General features: G+C 42.1%; 1 protein-coding gene across 1 annotated transcript in view; it reads left to right on the top strand.

Annotated features, from left to right (window-relative positions):
- The window catches only part of LOC311036006 (CD109 antigen-like), a gene marked incomplete at both ends in the record, with an annotated part of 175706 nt that overhangs the window by 31261 nt on the left and 122104 nt on the right, over positions 1-22341 (top strand). The window contains 3 exons of the mRNA XM_084044532.1: positions 12975-13139; positions 13637-13744; positions 20784-20896. Of these exons, the coding sequence (XP_083900658.1) occupies positions 12975-13139; positions 13637-13744; positions 20784-20896 (386 nt within the window). The remainder of the gene's footprint in view (positions 1-12974; positions 13140-13636; positions 13745-20783; positions 20897-22341) is intronic.

Below are 22341 nucleotides of genomic sequence, written 5' to 3'. Positions count from 1 at the left end.
TCTTACTGTAAGATGTTCCACCTGCACTATCAGTGCTGTTACATTCCAAGATATTAATGACTTGATGAAAAACTGATGCGTACAGTTGGCAGCGGCACAAAATGAAAGTGCACAATGTGCCAGTTCCACACGTGTCCCCTGATCGTCCTCTTCGCTGTAAGAGGAGACGCGCAAAGCTGCCTGAAGCAATATAAAGGCTTAATATTAAGATTTATACTTCCGGCTCTAGTGCTCCACGGCACATCCTACGTTGGCTGCAAGTGACTCACTGACTCCTGGGTGTAAATGTGTTTTGTCTCAAGTTGATGTATAGCAGTCCTGGAGGCATCTGGACATTGTGTGCACTAGACCTCACCATAACTGTGTTTAAATCGCACACGATGAGCAGTACTTGTTTTAAGGTCATTCTGGATGAGATGAAGCTGTCCGTTGCCACGTGTTATTTAGTGCCAACCAAATGCAGGCCGACCTTTGGGGGCCAGCCTGTGCTTGGGGGTTAAACGTATGTTATTTATCATCACCAGATTCAGAACAAGTTTGACATCGCATTGTGAAATGAGAAAGTATTTTATTATTTTAGTGCTTTAGTCAAAGCAATATCTCACTTTTGTGCAATATTTTCTCTTTTCCAGCAGTGCTCACCTCTGATTTCATTCAAATTCCAACGTGTTGGATTCAACACTGGCAATTCATTTTGTTATACTTTCAGCAATCATTTGGCAGTTACTCCTTGCGGGTTAGGGGAAAAAAGTACAGCTACAAATATATTTTCAGAATGGGACGTGTGTACTGTGCCCTGTTAAAAAATATATATATCGCTTTTTGTTACTTGTTCGTTGAAGTCTAATGCAATCATGAAAAGGTCATGAATAGAATATGGCTGAATTTTTGCAACTGATGGATATCTATACAAATATCTCTTGGTGACATCTGGCATGAGATCTGTCCATAGAGAAACACGACTGATTCCAATAACGGAGTGGCTTCTCGTGGATCTGGGACTTCATGTGGCCAGTCTATAAGACATATCATCTCTGTCGGGTGGAAACCTCACGTGTCCAAAACTTTTACTTTTCAGGATTCAAAAAACAACAAAAAGTAGCAGATCTTCGAACTTGTGGATCTGTTACTTTTGATGCTTTTGTGAGACGCTGTAGTATGATCAAGTAGGGCGTTAATTTACGAAAAAAATAAAAGTTAGAATATGGAGATAAGTTCCTGCCCGACAGAGACGACATTATGACAACATATTTCAGCCAGGTTTCAGCCCAATCTGATTAGATGGCCTGGCTCTGAAAGAGGCTAGCCGGTGACGTCACTTCATCCATGGGAGAAGCCAAGGCCCACTGACTTCCATTAAATAAAAAAGTTAAAGTTAAATATTTCCAAAAGGGTCATGAAGAAAACCCATCTGTAGTGATATTTAGAGTAGTGTAATCTCTAGATTAAAAATAAATAGCCTTCAGCCATAAAGCTTCCTGTGACCAGTCAACTGTTTACCTTGATTTTGCTGTTGATCATAATAAGATAGTACTGTCTGTTCATGTGGGGCTTATTCTAGAAGAATAGAAGATGAGCTGAACCAGAATACAGTTTGTGGGTGTCACAGGCAAATTAATGCTGTAGATCGCAAGACTTATTTCATTATCCTTCATTTCCTGCTGTCAGAAAGAACGAGGAACGTGCTGCCTGCAGCAACATGGTAAAGTCCTCATTGTTAATTTGGTTACATTCGTACATTAGAGTTAAAGGTAGTAAGTAATGTTTTTTGGTTAAAACAAGGCTCATTGTTAAAGGTTAAAGCTCCATATTCTGATAGTAAATCTTTGCTATAGAGCGTTTGTTTAGTGACATAGGACCACAATGGAAACAAGTCCCCAAAACCTTTTTGTGTTATCATTTTAGCTTAATGACTGACTGGTCTGACTGTACCTTGTGCTGTTTACATTTATGACTAAATAAAGTATTCAATCAATAAAAAAGACAGGGATCTCCCCATCTCTCCAGCTCTTCAATAAATTGCAAAACAATGTTGAGGTGGGTTGCAAATTTCAGTGATCAGGCGAGAGTTCCTATTTATCAGCTTCAATTTTAGTGTTCCAATTTTGTCTTCTCACTTCTTTGTGTCATCACTTATAATTTCACTTCTTTATCCTGTATGACTTCTCAGATTGGATAAAATTGTTACCCCGACCTGAAAATAAATTCTGTTTACCAAAGAGCTGGAGAGACGGGGAGACCCCTGTTACTGAACAAACATTCTATAGCAGGGGTCTTCAACATGGGGGTCCGGGACCCCTAGGGGGTCCTCAGAGTTGATACAAGGGGGTCTCCAAATCCTTGTGTGAATGGAACCCTTTTTTCTTATTTTTACATTAACCTCTTGAACACTAGAATCCCTATTCTGAGGGGAACATTAGCCGAACATAGCAGATCTAAAAGCACGCAACGCCTCGCACTGCAAGGCGTTGTGAGCATGTAGATCGGCTATTTTCGGCAAAAAGGTTTGGTGTAGAGGGGGAAAAAAGAGCAGACCAGGCACCGAGCCTAAGGTCAAGTATTGAGGGTTTAAGTGAATGTCTGAAAATACACTAACATGAATACAATATATAGTGGGGGTCCCTCCTTCATCTCTCTCTCAGCTAGGGGGTCCTTGGCCTGCTCTATCAATGATTGCTCAGAATATAGAGAACACTTATTTCAACACAAAAAAATCACTTGCAGTAACCTGTGATGCCACCACCAATGGGTTGGGATGCCCACTGTGCTGTGTGACTGAGCATGACTAGAATGCCTCCTTCCTTGTTCTGCCTGTGTGCCCGTTATACCCGGCCTGACTGATGTACATGCACAAACACTGTGACCACACACAGCCACATGCACAGGGCCTGTGGGAATTTAAGCAACATCAAGGGGAGGAACACACACACACACACACACACACACACACACACACACACACACACACACACACAGATCCATCACCAGTGAATATAAACATGTCTATACGCTGTGTATACATCTTACTTTTTATTTTATTTTTGCCACACCAGTGATCATCCCAGCTAGCCCCCACCATACACTTTCCAGCTTAACTGTACAATGGCTCTTTTTGTTTCATGTTTTGTGGTGATTACTCACTTGTCCAGTGTATACAGTCAGTGCAGCAGCTGAGCTGTCAACTCAAAGCTATAATAAAAATGTGTACTGTCAGTTTCAGGACACTAGATGGCAGACTTGGCATCATTTTTGTAGTTCTTCTGCTACCAAATTCAAAGACGAGGCTAAAATAAATAACAGCCGGAAGTACAGTTGGCCTACATGCTAGTCTGTTATTGTATGAGATCTTTGTGTTTATAAATAAAGGAAAGGATTTTTTTTCTTTTTTTGTGTGACAGTAATGACCCCACAGCGTGTCTGAAAATAGCAGATCTACAAGCTCACAATATGTCGCATCAAGACGCGTTGTGAGCTTGCAGATCTGCTTTTTTCCCCCGACGAGTGACACCTTTTGTACGACAGTAACTACAGCATAACTTCTCAATGGTCAACTTGTGCTGTGATGACTGTGTGTGTTCAGAGAGCCATTTGTTGACATGGGGGCCTTAAATGGCACCTCTTGTTAGCACAATGAAGGGTGACCCTGACTGGCAAGGATCTTGTCACAGGTCAAGCTCCCTAAACAAATTGCGTGTCAGAGGTCATGTCACGGTCGTGGAAGTCTTTGCAAAGAGCCATGTCGCCTGTGTTGTGTTACGGAGGTGTTAACAATGGATTCCTTGAGGACTAATCACAAAGCGCCAATTGTAGGCTATTAACCCCAAGAACCATAGCGAACATTGAGTGACAATAGCAGATCTACAAGCTCACAATGCATCGCGCAGTGTTGTGAGCTTGTATCCCAGCTATTTTGGTGAAGATAATTAGTGTAGAGGGGGGGAAAGGAAGGGGGGTGCAGTGTCAAATGATAGGGTTTACGAGTGATGTAGAGGACAGTGGCCACTGTGTGTGTGTGTGTGTGTGTGTGTGTGTGTGTGTGTGTGTGATAATGAGGACATTTGGACGTGTAATAATGGTGATTTATTATCATCTTTTAAGAAAGGAAAACGTTTTTGGTAGAGATACGAATTGGCCCTATGTGCTGTAGGCTCTGATCTTACTCACAGTAAATAAGACCCTCAGCAGAACTGCACAGCAGCTTTTCTAAAGAGGCCACAGTCTTTGCAAAGAACTGCCAGCCTGTCCTGCCATGCTTCCGTCATTTGGTTGTGAACAGCAACCGACAGCTAAACAGGAAGAAACCAAGCACTTTTCTCTGTGCAGAAATCACCCTTCCTTGTCTGCTCCGACTGACGTTTCTGGAGCTTTCAGATCATACCACGTCCATGGCGTTGACCGTCCGCCACTCATAAATTGGAACCATTGAGCCTAGCCCTAGTGACATTCATTGATATTCAATAACGTCAAAGTCACTCCGAGAGGACAACGTTGGCTATGCAGCTGTCACCAAGGAGATGCAGATGGGATAAACAAAGACAAGCGCGTGATAAATTTATGGCTCCCCTCCCCTGATCGCAGCCATTAGAGCAACATGGAATATTGTTGTTGGACACTTGCTGACACCAGTCGAGATGAATGGTGTGTTGTGTTCAGCTCAGTGAAACCCAGTTGCCGGAACTGCTTTTTGGGAAGCAGAGGGGATTTTTGCAGATTATTTTTTTTCTCCTTTTCTTTAGAAATAGATGTATTACCTAAGTGTTTCTGAAGGGACGTGTGTTGAATGGATAGTAGCCTACCAAACCGCTGCTGTTCTGAAAAATCTCTCACTTTCACATTTCCTGATTGAGAAAAAAGTCTGGTTGACATGAAAGCACATGCAGTAAATTCAACTCCAGAGTGCACAAGAGTGCACCAAAGGGTCCATTTGGTTCCATTTGGTCCATTTGGCATCCTCAGAGTTACAAGTGGATACATTAACACTGGAGGATTTCATTGTGTATACAATCGCCACAGTTTTCTGTGCTCCATCGTAAAACATATAGTTAAGCAAATACTTTTTATTTAGCATTCTGGGCCCGGGGCCACTCCGTGTTGGGTCATGTGGTTAGGTCGCTCCCTCTCTAGCAAGTCCACCACAATTTGATGCAGCATTTTGGTCATAATAGAAAAAGAAAAGAAAAAAAGTCCAAACACAGGCAGAATATTGCTCCCTGTGGGCCCGCTTCCATTTGACATCAGTAGGAAAGAATTACCATCATGCCAAACAACCACATCATATGGAAACCCAATCCAGTCAAAATGACAGGGAAATGGGGGGTTTTGGAGGTGGTAGCAGCAACAACAAAGATGATGATGTGAATTGATGATGGGTGTGGGGGGAAAAAAACGCCATCTCCTTAATGATACAACCTACGGTAAATGTCTCCCTGTGTCTGTGATCAAGGGAGGAGGGGGGGGGGTGATGCGTTTTGTTTGGCAGGGCAGGCTTGTAGTCGGAGGTGCGAGTCATGGAAAACTCCCCGTGTGCATGCTCCCATCATCATCCCACCCAGGCCGAACTGTGTATTTACACAACCCCCCGGCGACCCCTGCGCCGGGCCCGGCTCAGACGGAGCCTGGGGACTGATCCATCCATCCACCCCACCCCACGCCCCGTTGAGGGGGGGGGGGGGGGGTTACAGGACAACAACGGAAAAGCTGGAGTTCCCATTCGTTGTCATCGTCGGGGAAACCATCGCTGATCTTATCTTACGATGACATAATGTTTCTGGTTTGAGGTGCATGCCGGATTTCAGGGAGTCTGGAAAAAACGCAGTGTCACTGTAGACTGTGTGTGTGTGTATGTTTGTGTAGGCCCCTGTCTTGTTTGCACAGTATCAGTGGTGTAAAGTAACTAAGTACATTTACTCAAGTACTGTACTTTTTGAGGTATCTTTTACTTTACTGGAGTATTTCCAATTTTCAGTACTTTTACTTCTACTCCACTACGTCTCAGAGGCAAGGCACTGAAGTAATTTTTTTATTCCGGACTTTTACTTCTAACAGAGTACTTCTACATTGCAGTATTGATACTTTTACTTAAGTAAAACATTTGAGCACTTTTCACACCACTGCACAGTATGCATGCCCAGGAGGAGTGTATATCAGTCTGTCTGTATGATTCAGGACTCACTCACTCATGGTCACACCTTTGTGTGGTTCCTCCCAGGGCGTGGGTGCCTCTTGTTACCCACGCCCATGGCGAGGCTACCTGTCCAAGCATGTATATCTAGTCTCTGTCTGCACAGGACTTTACTCTGAGCAGGACTAAAGTCATTATGAGCCCCATTGAGACATTATTACCAGGCAGATTTCCGGCTTTCTTTGCACCCCCTCCATTCTCCCCCCTCAATGGTTTTACAGCTGCCGCTTGTATACTTTGATTGCCTGCAATATACTGTATGTTTGCAAAGTGTGAGTGCATCCCCCCACCCCAGAGAAAGGCCACATGAACTCTTTTCAAGCCCTGTTGCCTTTTTTAGCGCAACAGAATAAGGCTGTTTTCACTTGTGCTGAAAAGGCATCAGCAGGAGAGGCTTTTTGACGCCGTGGTACCTTCCTTTCCGCCTTGATTGATTGATGGCGTCTGGCTCAGTATGGGGCCCTGACTCATCCTACATGAATCCAGCCTCAAACCTTTTTCCGTGACTTGTCGACTCGGTCAAGCACGGCGAGCTGTGACTATATGGTAAAGGTGTGTGTGTGTGTGTGTGTGTGTGTGTCAGCGGTGGGAAAAGTACTCAATGTTTTACTTAAGTAAAAGTATTAATACTGTCTGCAATATAGAAATACTCCGTTACAAGTAAAAGTCCGGAATTCAAAATGTGCTTGAGTGAAAGTACAAAAGCATTGGCATCAAAATGTACTTAAAGTACCAAAAGTAAAAGTACTCATTATGCAGAATGTCAAATTTCAAGTTTTCAAATGTATAAACATCTTTTGAAAATAGCAGATCTACAAGCTAGTAACTAAAGATTTCAAATAATTGTAGTGGAGTAAAAGTACAACATTTCCCTCTGAGATGTAGTGGAGTACAAGTAAAAGTATTGGAAATTGGAAATACTCAAGTAAAGTACAAATACCTCAAAATTGTACTTAAGTACAGTACTTGAGTAAATGTACTTTGTTACTTTCCACCACTCTGTGTGTGTGTGTGTGTGTGTGTGTGTGTGTGTGTGTGTATGTGTGTGTGTGTGTGTGTGTGTGTGACTGAATGAATGAATGAGTCACAGTAGCAGACAGACTAAACATGGCTGTTGCACTCACAGAGGAAGGACTCCCTGCATTCAGATGGGACATCTCTCACATTTAGGCCTATAGCTGGCCATTAGTTTTCCGTTCATTTTTCACCCGGGTCAGTTTTTATAGCCCAGATTCAGCTGTCACACATTTCCTCAACCACAATGGGCCAATTAGAGTAATCAGAAACAGGTGGAAGTGGGGTGACACCATCGCTTCTGTATGCGTAATATATGTGCATTTGGGTAAAAGGATCAGAGTGACATACAGTATAGTAGTAGAACGTCAAGAAGAGAATACATCCGTGTGTGTGTGTGTGTGTGTGTGTGTGTGTGTGTGTGTGTGTGTTGGCAAAAGAAAGACGTGTGCGAGAACTTAACGCATGCAGCGCATATGTGTTTGCACAGACATATCTGACTGACACTGGGATTATTATTATTATGGATCCAAACCACGGCAACGGCATGAGTTCCTGCAGCCTGATTGGGACCCAAACATTGCCACTGTCTGCCTTGTGTGGGTTTCTGAGCGCCGTGTGTGATCAACTGCTTTGATTTGCGCCGTGCAGACAAAAACAGCCGAGGCTGTGCTCTCCCCGGGTTAAACACATGTGACACGCAGGCCGGTGCCGCAGTAGCCAGAGATCACGGGATTGATGAATGGAGGGGACTGTGAAAATAAACGTCCCCCCCTCTCTGTTATTCCACTGACGTATGCGTTGATGATAATGAGCACTTCGAGAGTGGACCTGAATGCCAGTCACTGACGAGACTAGGTCATACCTATGGTTGGGCCTCAGTGTTCTGTTATTTTGTAACTTTGTTGCGTTATCCTCAACATTTTCTAGGAATATGCATGTAGATCAACATTCAATCTACTGTACATTATTCTAATTCTAAAGTCATATTGCTTTTATGCCTTTATTTTGACAGGACAGTAGGCTGACAGGAAATGGGGAGAGAGATGCGGGGGGGTGACACACAGCAAAGGTCATTGGGATCGGGAGTCGAACCCACGACACGCTGTTAAACTGGATTACCAGCATATAGTATGTGGTATGAGCCTGGACCACTAGGCTAGCGGGCGCCCCTAGTATAATTTTAAGTAAATCACACAAACAAGCATGGCTCAGAAATCTTCATGACTACAACATACTTTTGTCTCAGCACAATTAGAGTAAAATACACAACTTTCACTACATTTATGAACCTGGCAGTTACTATCGTTCTGAAGAGAATGTGATACACTTTCAAACTTCAAGCCTGCCAATTGTAAGAGGAATTAATCAAAGGCAGCATACCTGGACCAGCACCTAATCCTTTAAACAGTGTTGCATAATTGAATGATCCCAAAACAATGGAATACTAGACATCAGGGAGTGATACATTTCAAATTCCATGTACCTTTGCTAAAGAAAATTACCCGAAAATGGTTCTCACTATAATTTAATGATATTTCGGTCAAGAAAATGACAGCAAAATGTTTCTCACTTGCATTTAACAATGTTTTGTAACAAACTTGTCCTGTTTTCATTTGGCATAGGATTTGGATGTTTCTCTTCGCCACATCATCCACAGAACATGATTTGAATTAGAATAGCAGACTTAAGAATTCACACTGATGCCATAAAATGCTTCTATAATCGGGCCCATTTACACCCTCTCAAATACAATCAAACTACAACTGATTATTACTCTACTGAGGAGATGAATTAGGGCAACAAAGAAAAACTGACGACAAATACTTTGACAAGGCAAGATAAATGACACAAGACGAAAAAGTCAACAAAAGGAGCGTGGTGTAGTTACCGTTACCTCTCTTAATGGATATGGCATGTTGAAAATGAAACTTTCAACGGTAGCAGCCTTTGTTGGCCTGGGGGGAGATATAAACATACTCAAGGAGTATTAATGGAACACTACACACTACAGTATTTTGCAGTAGTCTCTCTCTCCGTCTCTCTCTCTGACCATCTCAAACCGGGCCCAACGGCTGTGTGTATTTGACGGCGCTGAGCTTGTTGTCTAAATATTTCCTGTCACAGTTTAAAGAGTTTTGCAGGAGGACGTATGGTATAAAACTCAGTGGCGTGTTTTTGTTCCACTGCTACTAGGCTGCACCATATCGTACTCTCGTGAGTGACAGGGTTATAGGGAGGCACCCCGCGTAGACGGATGTAAGTGGGTGTGGAAGCTAACCGGAAGTAGCCGTCCCTGCTGTGCCATGGGTGCCACTCCATTAACATTAACAAGAGTGTGTGTGTGTGTGTGTGTGTGTGCGTGCTCACGCTTGTGTGTCTTTAACTCAATATTGGCTTCCCATCATCAGAGATTTTATGGGTTTTTTGTCAGCGAAACATAAATCCGATCTATAAAAACCACTTAACCTTGAAAGATCCGTCTAGGGTATGATTTTACAAGCAAGCAGTATTGTTCTTGTAATCACAGTGCCTGAAATTAGTTTACCTTATACCGGCTTTCCAAACTGAAAAGCAGGTTGGTTGAGGTCAGGGGTTCTGAGATTTACAGCCATGGACCCATCAGAAAATCCAGTTTTCTTCCCCCTGTGCATGCAGCCACACGTTTAGTAAACGTGTCATGTTGAGAAGCACCAACATCAGTTTACATCATTACTTGTATATATCAAAGGAGATTTAGACCATTTACTGAAACAAAAGGTATCCAGTTGTATTTGGTGGGACCGAGGCTCGAATGGGATGGATTAAGACTCAAGGAGGCCCCTAGGCCAATTATCACCCCCACCCTACTCTACCCCAGAACGGGCAGTCGGGGGGGAATACAAACACACTGCTCGAGTTATAAGGCATGTGTGGGTCAAGAATGCACCTGTAGACGTTTTATTGTACAGGATTTACAGTCTATAACCTATTATTTACATGACATTTAGATGCATATAAAAAATAAAGTAAAAACAATCTTAGAATATACTTTTCAGCTCCATTTGTCAGACGGCTACTTACTGTAGGTGGGGACTTGCTATTGTAGGCTGAGGGAGAGGGACCCACATATTTGAGCGTCGACCTATATTTAAACATATTTAATGTAAATATGTATTTAAGTAAATTGTTGATTGGGCCCCCAGGGGCCCCGGTTGACAAGGGCCCCTTGGTACTGGCCTCATCGGCCCGGTCCATAATCCCTCCTGCTCCTCGAATGAAGCAGCTTGTGAGATTCAGTGGAGAGTGCAATAAACCCCTCACAGGGTAGGCTATAGCATATGTAAACCAATACAATACAGTCTTCTACAATACTATCTACAGTATGTCACTTACGCAGCACCTCTGTTGTTTTGTGCATGCCATTCAAATAAGTGTAATGATTGCCAAATGACCGATTCTACTGAACATTATGATTGATCCATGCTGTGTCATTGTCATCTGGCCGTTTTGAGGGTGCCTTTCTCATTTCACTCCTATAAATTTAAAGTCCTACACACTTTCCTGTTGGTCAACATCCAAGTGGAATTTAAATGATGATAGACAAAGGAGCAGAACTTTGGATTATGAAAGCTGTGAGTTCAGTATTGAAGTTCCTCTTTGAAAGTGGGTAATTTTAGTACTATTTGATTCCTTGGTGGCGGGTTAGCATCCCTTAATTTGATATATCTACATTTTGATTGGTATCAATCAAAATTGCAGCATATAGCACCAGCATGTAGTAGTTGCAGTACAATGCATATAAAGGCTATAAGTCGAAACACACTGGTGCTACTACAATGTGCCTTCAGATTAATGTACTGTAGTAACTACATTAATGTGAAGTCCACTGTGAATATGCCATAATATTCTTTTTAAGGAATCTTGAATCTTTGCGACTTAAAACTCGGCACGCATATCGCCAAGGACCCGATGGAGCGTAGCGCCCATCATGAAGTCAGTCGGATTGGTGGTTGTCCAGAACCGCCGATATGCCTACAGTATATATCGGCATATATGGAGATTCAGTATTCCAGAGCTGCCGATCCGACCGATATGCCCATATATGGCCATGCTCATACTGTATATTGGCTGTACTGATCAGGGCTCTTCATATATGGGCACAAAACGGACATCCAGATACAGAGTCTCCGTATGACAGATACAGAATTACAGATATCTCCATATATGGGCACAAAAGGGCCACAGACGGGTACAACAGGTACACTGACAATGGGTACAATGGGTTTGCATAACCAACTTGCATCGTTAACGACTTGCATCATTCCCGAGTAGACCGTGCAAGCATAAACATGCACACACACACACACACACACAATTGACACAAACATACACGTAGACACACTGACATTTTTCTTCCATCTGAATTCCTGGAATACTTTTGTTATTTTTAAAATAGTTGCCATATCCTTTTCCGTCTCATTCATCTCCAGACTACATGTGCGGACGCATATGGATAATTATGACCCTATGAGAGATCTTCTCCAGGGGCTCTTGACAGACCAGACAGTTCACAGGAACACTCCCAATCTGCTCTTAATTTCTTAACTGTAAATCTCCCCCTGCCAAGCTCTTGGATGTTTGGAGACAATATGATATATTTGACGTATTACACAGCTTGGTTGAATGCTCAATTCAGATTGGTCAGTCGTGGCATTCTGTTATTTCTCGTTAACAGAAACTACAGTAATCCCAGGTAGCCATGTAGCCAGTTATTTGTTTTAGCTATTTTTCCTTTATCTATGATGACTATGATTGTTAATATTGCTGCTACAATGTCTAAGGAACCTTAACAATTTACTCTCATGTAGGCCTACCCATACACAAGATGAAACAAAGAAACCTTGAACCTTGATGTAATAAGCGGGATAATATAAAGTTTGGCATCAGTACTGCTCCATTTTTATGTGAATTATAATGCAAAGTAGACTAATAAGAAGGCTATAGAGTTGACATCGCTATGCACCCAATTCCAACTATAACATACTTTTTATTGATTTTTAAATCAATAAAACAATGTATTATATTTTGTGTCAAATATATTGATTAATGCATGCGACTCCAATGGCAGACTGACAGATCAGAATGAATGATCAGAATCAGATATTGGACAGCTGTAAGCTGGTAGACATCCATCAAGTCTTTGAATTTCCTGTATGGCTGTACCATGGTACCAAACACCCCTTTCAATTAGCTGAGGTCACCTGAAGGGACAGTATGTGTGCCGATAAGATACATTTGAAACAAGACAACTTGACTCACAAGACATGTGCTGTCTCGTTTATCTAAATCCCCTGTGTTCCCTCATTGGACACCAATGGGCTGTTACAAATGCAAAGCATGCTACATAAGAATGTAGATGGCTACCTGCCATCATATAATAAATCAATTGAGGGGAGAAAGGGCCACTATACTGCAGCTTGAACATCCATGGCATAACAACAGTTTTCCTGGAACTGGGAATTGACCATGTGTGGGATCACGTGTCAGCAAGTCTACGGGAGGACAGGACTGACAGTTGGTGTACCTTTCGACCACGGGCATGTTGAAATAGTGACACTAGGGTTCTTAAGTTGCAAACAAGTTGTACAAAAGGTCTTGCTAAATGCAACAAGAGAGCATGATGTTAAGACTCCTCTAAACGGCAGCCATACTTTCGACACAGACATCAGTTCATCCATGCTTGTTAGGCAGGCCCATGCTGTGTTCAATCCGTCCATCACACCCTTTGTGTTGACAGGGAGACCCAGCATCTTTATCAGAACCATCAATCTTCCACTCATTCCCACAAAATGTATTGGCCAGGGGTCACAAGAGGACCGTACCCTCACTGTGCCCTCGTGCACAACTCACGCGGCGTGTCAGATGCATGATGAGCTCTTCACTGTCAGAACTTTCGGCCAGGGTTCGATTTGTAAAAAAGGGGGTGGGAGGTGGATATATTTTCGTAACCACAAAGTCCTATAATACTTCTTTGTATGACAAATAGCAAAAATAGCCAATATCACAATGCATTGCACTGTGCAGAACAAGATGACACCAGGCAGTATCACATGACAAGTTCTAAAGTTTAATAAACACATAGAGAATACATAATACAGTATTGGACAGTGGACACTGACATGACCAGAAGATATGAGACGAGGACAAGAACAGAATGCATAGGAACAGAACATGCATCTCGTGTCATTGTGCACAGACGTCAGTCTCTGATAAAGTAGTCGATGGTCATCATATCACAGCTATCAATTATGCTTACGTAGATGAGTGATAAACTACATGTGTGTACTGGGTCAAGCAGATAAAGGTCATAAATCATGACAATCACTAACAGACCTGTTAGTCAGCCATGTTGCTTTAGTGCTCTGCAGTGCAGCCGTTCTTTGTCTGATGTCCTGCTAGCGTACGTGGTTCTCAACGTCTTCTGGATCGGAGGCCCACTTGAAGATCTTGAAAGTGTTCGCGGCCCACCCGCATCTGAGCACCACGGACCACTGGTGGTCCGTGGAGGTATTGCAGGTGGTCCCTTAGCCATGCATAATTTTTTTCTTTTTAATATTTTTTTTTACTTTTAATAACTTTCAGGAGTTCTTACTGTATGGTGTGTGTGTGTGATATGAAATGTGAATTTACCATAGTCACAGTAATCCTTAATCGTATTCCTTCCTATTCAAACAAAATCACTGTATATTATTAGATATTATATTATCATAGCTATTTTCTCCAGCTCCCTGTGGTGCATGAACCCCCCACCATTATTGTGTGGGGTGGGTCTATGATGGACCCACCACGCACAATAGTGGTGGTCCCCAGGTTGCTCTTAGTCAGGATGGTGGACTGGTCCCTGGGTCAAAATCAGGTGAAAACCCCTGCTTTAAGTTATTATTTATTAGTAGGCCTATCACTTTTTAATGTTATATTCTCATTAAAATCTTAGTGTTTTGACAATTTGGCCCACTTGCAAAAACCACAGGTTGAGAATCACCATGCTAGTGAATACATATCGTCGTCGGGTGCAAAGCTCAAGTCCAAAACTGTTACTACTTCAGGATTCAAAACGCGTCGCTTCACGCCACGTTTCGATCTTGTGGATCTGCTACTTTTCATGCTTTTGTGTGACGCTGTAGTATGATCAAGTAGGGCTGTTAATTTATGAAAAAATACAAAAAGTTAAAATATGGAGATAAGAGGTTTCTGCCAGACAGCGACGCTATAATCCATCCATGTACTGTCTGTACTGTCAAGCCTCCTGCTGCTGAAGAATGGGTTCTGCTCTGTGGAATTTTCCTTTTATGACGGCTCACCACAAACATCTGAGATCCACATGACATGAGGTCGGACGGTCATCTGCCGACATGGATCTTCACTGGCACTGTGTGTGTGTGTGTGTGTGTGTGTGTGTGTGTGTGTGTGTGTGTGTGTGTGTGTGTGTGTGTGTGTGTGTGTGTGTGTGTGTGTGTGTCTCTGAGTGCATGCACATACAGTACATGGAGACAGTCATACATGGAGAAAGAATTATTGTGCCTAGAGGCCGCATTAAAATTACATAATGTCTGATTTATTGTGGACTGATATATTAAATCTTCAACTTTCTTTTTTCTTTTTTTTGCAGTTAATGTGACTCAATTGCAAAAAGATGTTATGATATTTGAAAGTATATCCCATGCTGCTGGATGTGACGATGTACTGGTTTAAACGATAAAGAAACTTATAAGCTGTACACAAAACAATAAGGCTGTACTTCTGCCCTCTGGGTCAGCCAAGGAAGTTTGGACAGAGAAGGCCTATAGGCCAGTGGTTCTCAAAGTGAGGTCTGGGGACCCCCAGGGCAGTGAATCCCAAACTGGGGGTCGCTACCCCCTGGGGCTTCCCTAAATTGTGATGGGGGGGGCCCCCAGATGATTAGCTTAATGTGCAACATTGTTTTCTCACTCAACAGTAAACAAACCAACCTACCGTAGAAGTGTATACAGGGTATCTGTGCATTTCTAAAGTTACAATTTGCCTTTTTTAAGACCGTTTTAATACCAAATTGGCCAAATGATCAATTTTTAGGCCTATGTAAGAAAGAGGCAAACACTGTGAATCCTATAGCCGATCTACAAGCTCACAACAAGCTCGCAGTGTGAGGTGTTGTGAGCTTGTAGTTTGGCTATTTTCACAATACTACTGTGTAACCGAGTCAAACTAAATGTAATGCCAGGGTGTCAGGGTGGGGGTCCCCAGCTAAATTAGAAAATAGCCATGACCCATGGCTAAATACACATCAACTTGGGTCTTTGGCATGGCAACATTAGGGAACCACTGAGGTACTATATGTCATGTACTCACTTCCATGCCTCACCTCGGAGTTAAAACCACATAAGGGTCCATTTGGTTCCTAACTATCCATCATCTATTTGGGGACCCCCTGGAACCCCCTCAAGGACCCCTGGGGGTCCCCGGACCCCACTTTGAGAACCAATGCTCTAGCCTTGTCGATTTATTTTATTTACCTTCAGTGGTCTCCCACTTTGCTGAAATTACCAGTTTATTTATTTTCAAACAAGGGCGAATTCAGTTAAATATCACATTATAGTAGTTATACTTCCATCAGTAACACATTACTTTAATGACTCCTACAGAAAAGTATTCTTATAACCAAAAACTATCGCGATATGTCATGTGACATGATGACGCAGCAGAGAAAAACTGAACAAGTTAATTTCCTGTTTATAGAAGCATGGACACAAGACGAAATCACCTTCTCTCCCTTCTCTAGTTGAATGCCCATAGTAACTGTCATGAAGCCAGGATTAATTGCAGTGGTGTAAAGTAACTAATACAAATAATGGGTGCTTTTACTTTAGGTACTTTAAGTATATTTTGATGCCAATACTTTTACTCAAGTAAATTTTGATTACCAGACTTTTACTTGTAACAGAGTATTTCTACACTGCAGTATTGATACTTTTACCTAAGTAAAAATGTGAGTACTTTTTCCACCACAAAAATAAATAAGTCGTTAAACATGATTGGCTACACCTGTTGTGCTAACTGTTTTTAGCCAGACCAACTCCACAACACCTGACGTGATGTCAAGACAATACTGCGGTGCAAATAATACAGGTATCTATGTATGTAGGCTAGGCCTACTGTAGACACAATTAATTAGTATGTAGGCTAGGCCTACTGTAGACAAATAATACAGGTATTTATGTATTTAGGCTAGGCCTACTGTAGACACAAATAATACAAGGGCATTCTAGTCCCTATTGCATGTGACTTTGGAAAATGGTCTTAAAGGGATATTTCACTTTCAAAAAAACTTTTGGTCATTTTATGGTCTAGTCAGGCTTTTGTGAACCCCCCAGACTGTTTTTAAGTTGCTTGATTCAGTATTTAGATATTTGATATTCATTTTATCAGCCACGCCCCCTTCCTATACAAACCCATTATAACTTCAAACTCCATTTTTAACCCGTTTAACCATCAAAAACACCCGTCCTTGGTTCTGGTGACTCACCCTGCCCTCCTAATGCGTGAGAGGGCCGTGTTGTTTTGATAACTTTTTTCATTTATTTTTAATATTTCTTTTTGGAAAATGAAAAAATTAAATACAAAAAAGAATTATTAAAAATAAATGAAAAAAGTTATCAAAAAAACACGGCCCTCTCACGCATTAGGAGGGTAGGGTGAGTCACCAGAACCAAGGACGGGTGTTTTTGATGGTTAAACGGGTTAAAAATGGAGTTTGAAGTTATAATGGGTTTGTATAGGAAGGGGGCGTGGCTGATAAAATGAATATCAAATATCTAAATACTGAATCAAGCAACTTAAAAACAGTCTGGGGGGTTCACAAAAGCCTGACTAGACCATAAAATGACCAAAAGTTTTTTTGAAAGTGAAATATCCCTTTAAGTAATGTAGCCTACTGTAGGCCTATACATGATTAGAACTTGCTTGAACATTCCACAATTAAGGCCTAATATTTCTCCATTTGCTACAAATAGCAAAACCTGAATAGCCAGTCATAAACAAGGGCAAGTTGAGGGGTAAAATTGGGTCTAATAATGATGTACCATGCATGTTCAAATTATGTATATGCCTATACTTTGCATTACATAAGACTGTTCTCCAAATGATTTGATGTTTTTCCTAGGTGCCCACTCCTGTATCATATCTAATCATGAATATTCATTTGGATGATACTGTAGCAATAGAGAGGGAATGATGGCGTATCATTGGTAACGCAACAAAAAAAAAATACTGTGAGTATAGAATACAATACTTTATTGTCATTATACAGCACTACAGTACAACTAAATTGAAGCTGTGATCTGTGATGGAGAGAGAGAGAGAGAGAGAGAGAGAGAGAGAGAGAGAGAGAGAGAGAGAGAGAGAGAGAGAGAGAGAGAGAGAGAGAGAGAGAGAGAGAGAGAGAGAGAGAGAGAGAGAGAGAGAGAGAGAGAGAGAGAGAGAGAGAGAGAGAGAGAGAGAGAGAGAGAGAGAGAGAGAGAGAGAATGTGCTTGTAGGCCTATTACTATTCTTGTGAGGACCAAATGTCCCCTCAAGTATAGCAGAATTTGAGAGAAATACATTGTAAGGGCCATTTTCCTGGTCCTCAAAAGAACATTTGTTTTATTATTATTATTAGAAACATATTCAGGTTAGGCATTTAGAGGTTTGAGGGGTCAGGTTAGAATTTTCCCTATTTTATTATTTTATACTTAGTTGTTAAGCGATATCGCACACCGGAAAAGCTTGTAGTGCCGTCCCAAAAATGCTATGGCCTCACAAGTATAGTAATACAAATTTGTCTGTGTGTGTGTAAATCCAAAAAAAAACTGTAGAGCTACACAGGACAGTTGTTGCACATGCAGAATAGTTTTGCTGAATGAAGGCTCCAGGGAAGCAACTATTACCAGTCTGTCTGTGGGGGCCGTGGAAAGCTCTGTAGCGCCGCCCAGATGGCATGTGGGCCAACGTGTGGGTAGCAGGGGTGAGTTGGGTCCTCCCTGGCGATGTTGATTGCCTTGTGGAGGTAGCGAGTGTTGTAGATGTCATCCAGGGCCGGTAGCTGGGAGCCAGTGATCCTCTAGTCTAGGCACTGTGTTGACAATTCGTTGCAGAGGATTTCTTATTGGCAGAGGACCAATAAGAAATTGGTGTACCGCACAGAGATGCAGTGTGTGGATAAGTGTTGCCATGTCTGCTTATTATAAGCGACTTTGGGCTTGTTTTTCTGTAAAGTCGCTTGTAATTATTGGTAGTTGTGTGTTGCGTTTTTTTGGGCTTGTTTCTTAAGTGTAGAACATATTTGGGCTTGCTTCCACATTGTTTTATTATTATTTAAACCATGGTGGTTCTCAAATATTTTCATGTCATGGACCTCCAAATCAATTATGTATTCCTGTCCCTAACCCCCATCTGAACATGTTTTGTGCCAGGGAGCCCCGCATACCAGATTTGTGTTGTTAGAATGTTTCAAGAATCGTCTAAATATTCCACATTTTATTTCAAGATTTGTTTTGAAAACGGCAGAACTACAAGATGCGACGCGTTGTGAGCTTGTAGATCGGCTATATTTCAAATAGCCGATGTACAATACGTAGGTTCAAAGTGCTCATGTGGCCTAGTCGCTTCTTTGAGGCTTGTTTTCATAGACCCGGTTGCTTATTTCTCTCACAACGCTGGTGAGGATGCTCTCTATGGTAGGTCCCCAGCAGCTGCTGGTGCATGTCGACTTTCTTGAGTGATTGCAGGAAATAGAGTTGCTGCTGTGCCTTCTTAACCAGGGAGGTGGTGGTGTTCAGTGTCCATGACAGATCCTGTGATATGTGGACAGATGCCCAAAAACTTAAAATTGGCCAAACCTCTCAACCATATCTCCGTCGATTTGCACTGGAGCTCAATGGTCTCTGTTCCTCCTGAAGTCAATGATGATGACCATACACGTTACTTTGTAATTATCACTTCCAACTCTGATCTTAAACCGAAAGTAATACCTGAAAGAAGTGAGCAAAAATGAGCATGTACTGTATGCGGACCCTTTCCAGGATAAATAAAGGTAAACAGAATCTGTTACCACCGACTTTCTGTGCTTTATCACTGTGAACATTGTATATTATGCTTCCTGTAATCAAACGATTTACTATGAGGTGGAGAGAGAACATCTATTGAAGAGAGACAAATGGAGTTTAGGCTGCCTGATTTCCTCATAAGCGAGTAGGGGGGGGGGACCAACCACTGAAACCTAATAGCCCTGACCCAAATAGATTTCACAGCTTCTCCTTCCACGCTGGGGGAGCTAACATATGTGGAAAACATCAAGCGGAGGTGAACGTCAGACATTGTTCTAGTCTTTTCTGTGTCTGACATGACAAATAGCTGAGTTAAGCTCAATGCCATGCAGGCTACAGACCTCATTATGTTTGAACAAGTATATAAGCAGGGCGGGCCAAGAATGCCCAGTCTTACATAAGCTCACCCAGACTGTTTCTATAACCTAACTGTCCGTGACCTTGGCACACAGCAGTTCATATTTAGCCATACTTTCATCAACCTGACGTACACAGGGAATAGCTTTTTACCGTTTCCTTTATTTCTTTTTTTCCCTCCCAATTTAGTCATCATGCCAATTCCCAATTCCCTGTGTAGTCCCTGTCACAGCTGACCTCTATTGTTTGGTCTTGGGGATGGTGTAGAGTCTACGCCCTCCTCCAAGATCAAACGGTATATAATACACAGTAGATAGACAATCACATGTGTCCTCGGATACATGTGACGAGACTAACCACTGCTTTGACCTTTGACGAACTTCAGTTCATTGTATAATGCTCAGTGGTGCAAAGTAAATGTACTGTACTTAAGTACAGTTTTGAGATATTTGTACTTTACTTGAGCATTTCCAATTTCCAATACTTTTACTTCTACTCTACTACATCTCAGAGGCAAATATTGTACTCCACTACAATAATTTGAAAAAAAGTTACTAGTTACTTTGTAGATTTGGATTATTAATACAAAACATGCAGTTGCAGTAACCACTTCAGCCCTACAGTATATACAGTCCATTTCGGCCATTTGAAAATAGCCGATCTACAAGCTCACAATGCGTCGCATCGCGACACATTGTGAGCTTGTGGATCGGCTATTTTCAAAAGATTTGTATACATTTGAAAACTTGAAATGAGACATTCTGCATAATGAGTCCTTTTACTTTTGGTACTTTAAGTACATTTTGATGACAATACTTTTATACTTTTACTCAAGTACATTTTAAATTCTGGACTTTTACTTGTAACAGAGTATGTCTATATTGCGGTATTGATACTTTTACTTAAGTAAAACATTTGAGTACTTTTTCCACCACTGATAATGCTGCTGTATATGTATGATGCTGCTATTTGAAGTGGGTGCATTAAACTACATTTTGTTGTGTTCTCAGTACAATGACAATAAACATCTTCTCTTATCTTTTCACAGTAAGATCATCTTCCCCTGTGAGGGCACAACACACGTGGAGGCACACGCTACCCCTCTCATGTTCTGCTCCCCGCTGAACAGGTGTCCTGACCGACCTCGTCCTTCCCGGCTTCCCCCGACGGCTTCCGACCTGTCAACGCGGCCGATTGTGTTTGCTGGAGGATTCGAACTCCTTTCTCCACGGTGATGGACAGGTACTTTACCCCTGTGCCCGCCAGACACCCCTTATTAACCTTTGATGCTGGCTCTATGCACAGCAGCCATATTGGAAGGAAATTGGGCCTTTCCCTTACTTCCTTCACAGGTGTTACCAATGATACTAATGAAGGCTCTATTCCATTTCGTGTAGCACAGTGGTTCTCAAACTTTTTAATTTCAAGGACCCCCATAACTCTGAGAGTGTACAAATGGAACCAAATGGGCCCACATGTGTACACTCTCAGCGTTACACACCCGTAAGGGGCCATTTAGAACTCCCTCAAGGAACCATGAGGGTCCCTGGACCACACTTTGAGACCCACTGGTGTAGCTGAGTGTTTCTAGTGAGAACAACATGCACAATATATCAGCACCCTGACTCTGTTTGACCAGAATGGAACAGAGCCTTCATTAACACCTGTGAAGGTCTTTACAATAATGCTTGCTGTGCACAGAGCCTATCATGTGCAGACCTCAAGGATCTAGTGAGATGACAGTTTGGAACAGAGGAAAAGAAAACTATGACAACATAGAGGGAATCAGAGTGAGTAAGCGGAAAAAAAGGGAAAGAGAGGGGTGGGGGGGTTTAAGAGGCAGGAGGGGTGACAATATCATGGTTAAAATTGGAGAGATGGAAAAGATAGTTTTTGCAGCAGGCAACTGCGCCCCCTGCTTCTCTGAAGCATGGTAGAGAGGGGCCATTATGTTGTCTAGACTGCCCCTGATGAATGACAGAGGGACAAGACCACCGTGCTCTGGGGAGAGTTCTGTTGGACATCCATCTCCCATGCTCAGGCCTCTCTCTGCACTGTGGCAGACGCCGCGGAGCCTGCTCGCTGAACACCAGGAGCTGCTGCTATATGCTTAAGCCATTCAATCCGGTAGTGCATCTGTGTCACTTTAGATTTCTTTGGCTATTAAAAAAATAGCAGATATACAAGCTCGTAGCGCGGCACAGAGTGCCACGCTACGAGCTTGTAGATCTGCTATTTTTGAAAAATCTTGAAAATTTGTGCAAATCTTTGAATATTTTTAACTCAAATCTTTGCTTCTGGGGATTCTACAAATGTCTTCCGAATCCTAACAGTTTTTGAAATGTTTCTATATCAGTGGTTCTCGAACTTTTTTCATGTCAAGGACCCCCAAAATGATATGCATTTGGCCGCGGACTATGTTGAATATGTTGAAAATATGTTGTTCCAGGGACCCCCCAGAAGCAAAGATTTGAGTTAAATTTTGTTCAAAAAAAAACTGCAGATCTACAAGGTCTGAGCTATGAGCTTGTAGATCTGCTATTTTTTAATAGCCAAAGAAATCTAAAATTACACAGTATGCGTTCCCCGGTCTTAATGGGTTAAGTCATGGGAAAACAATGCACCTCAAAGCTTGTAATTGGTTAATTGAGTGCCCTCACTACCTCGTCACTCTCTTTCTCTCTTGA

This window comes from Gymnoscopelus microlampas, assembly GCF_963454915.1.
Source record: "Gymnoscopelus microlampas genome assembly, chromosome: 20".
NCBI classification, from domain to species: domain Eukaryota; kingdom Metazoa; phylum Chordata; class Actinopteri; order Myctophiformes; family Myctophidae; genus Gymnoscopelus; species Gymnoscopelus microlampas.
The sequence above is the reverse complement of the archived record's forward strand: the minus strand, read 5'-3'. Positions and strand labels throughout refer to the sequence as shown.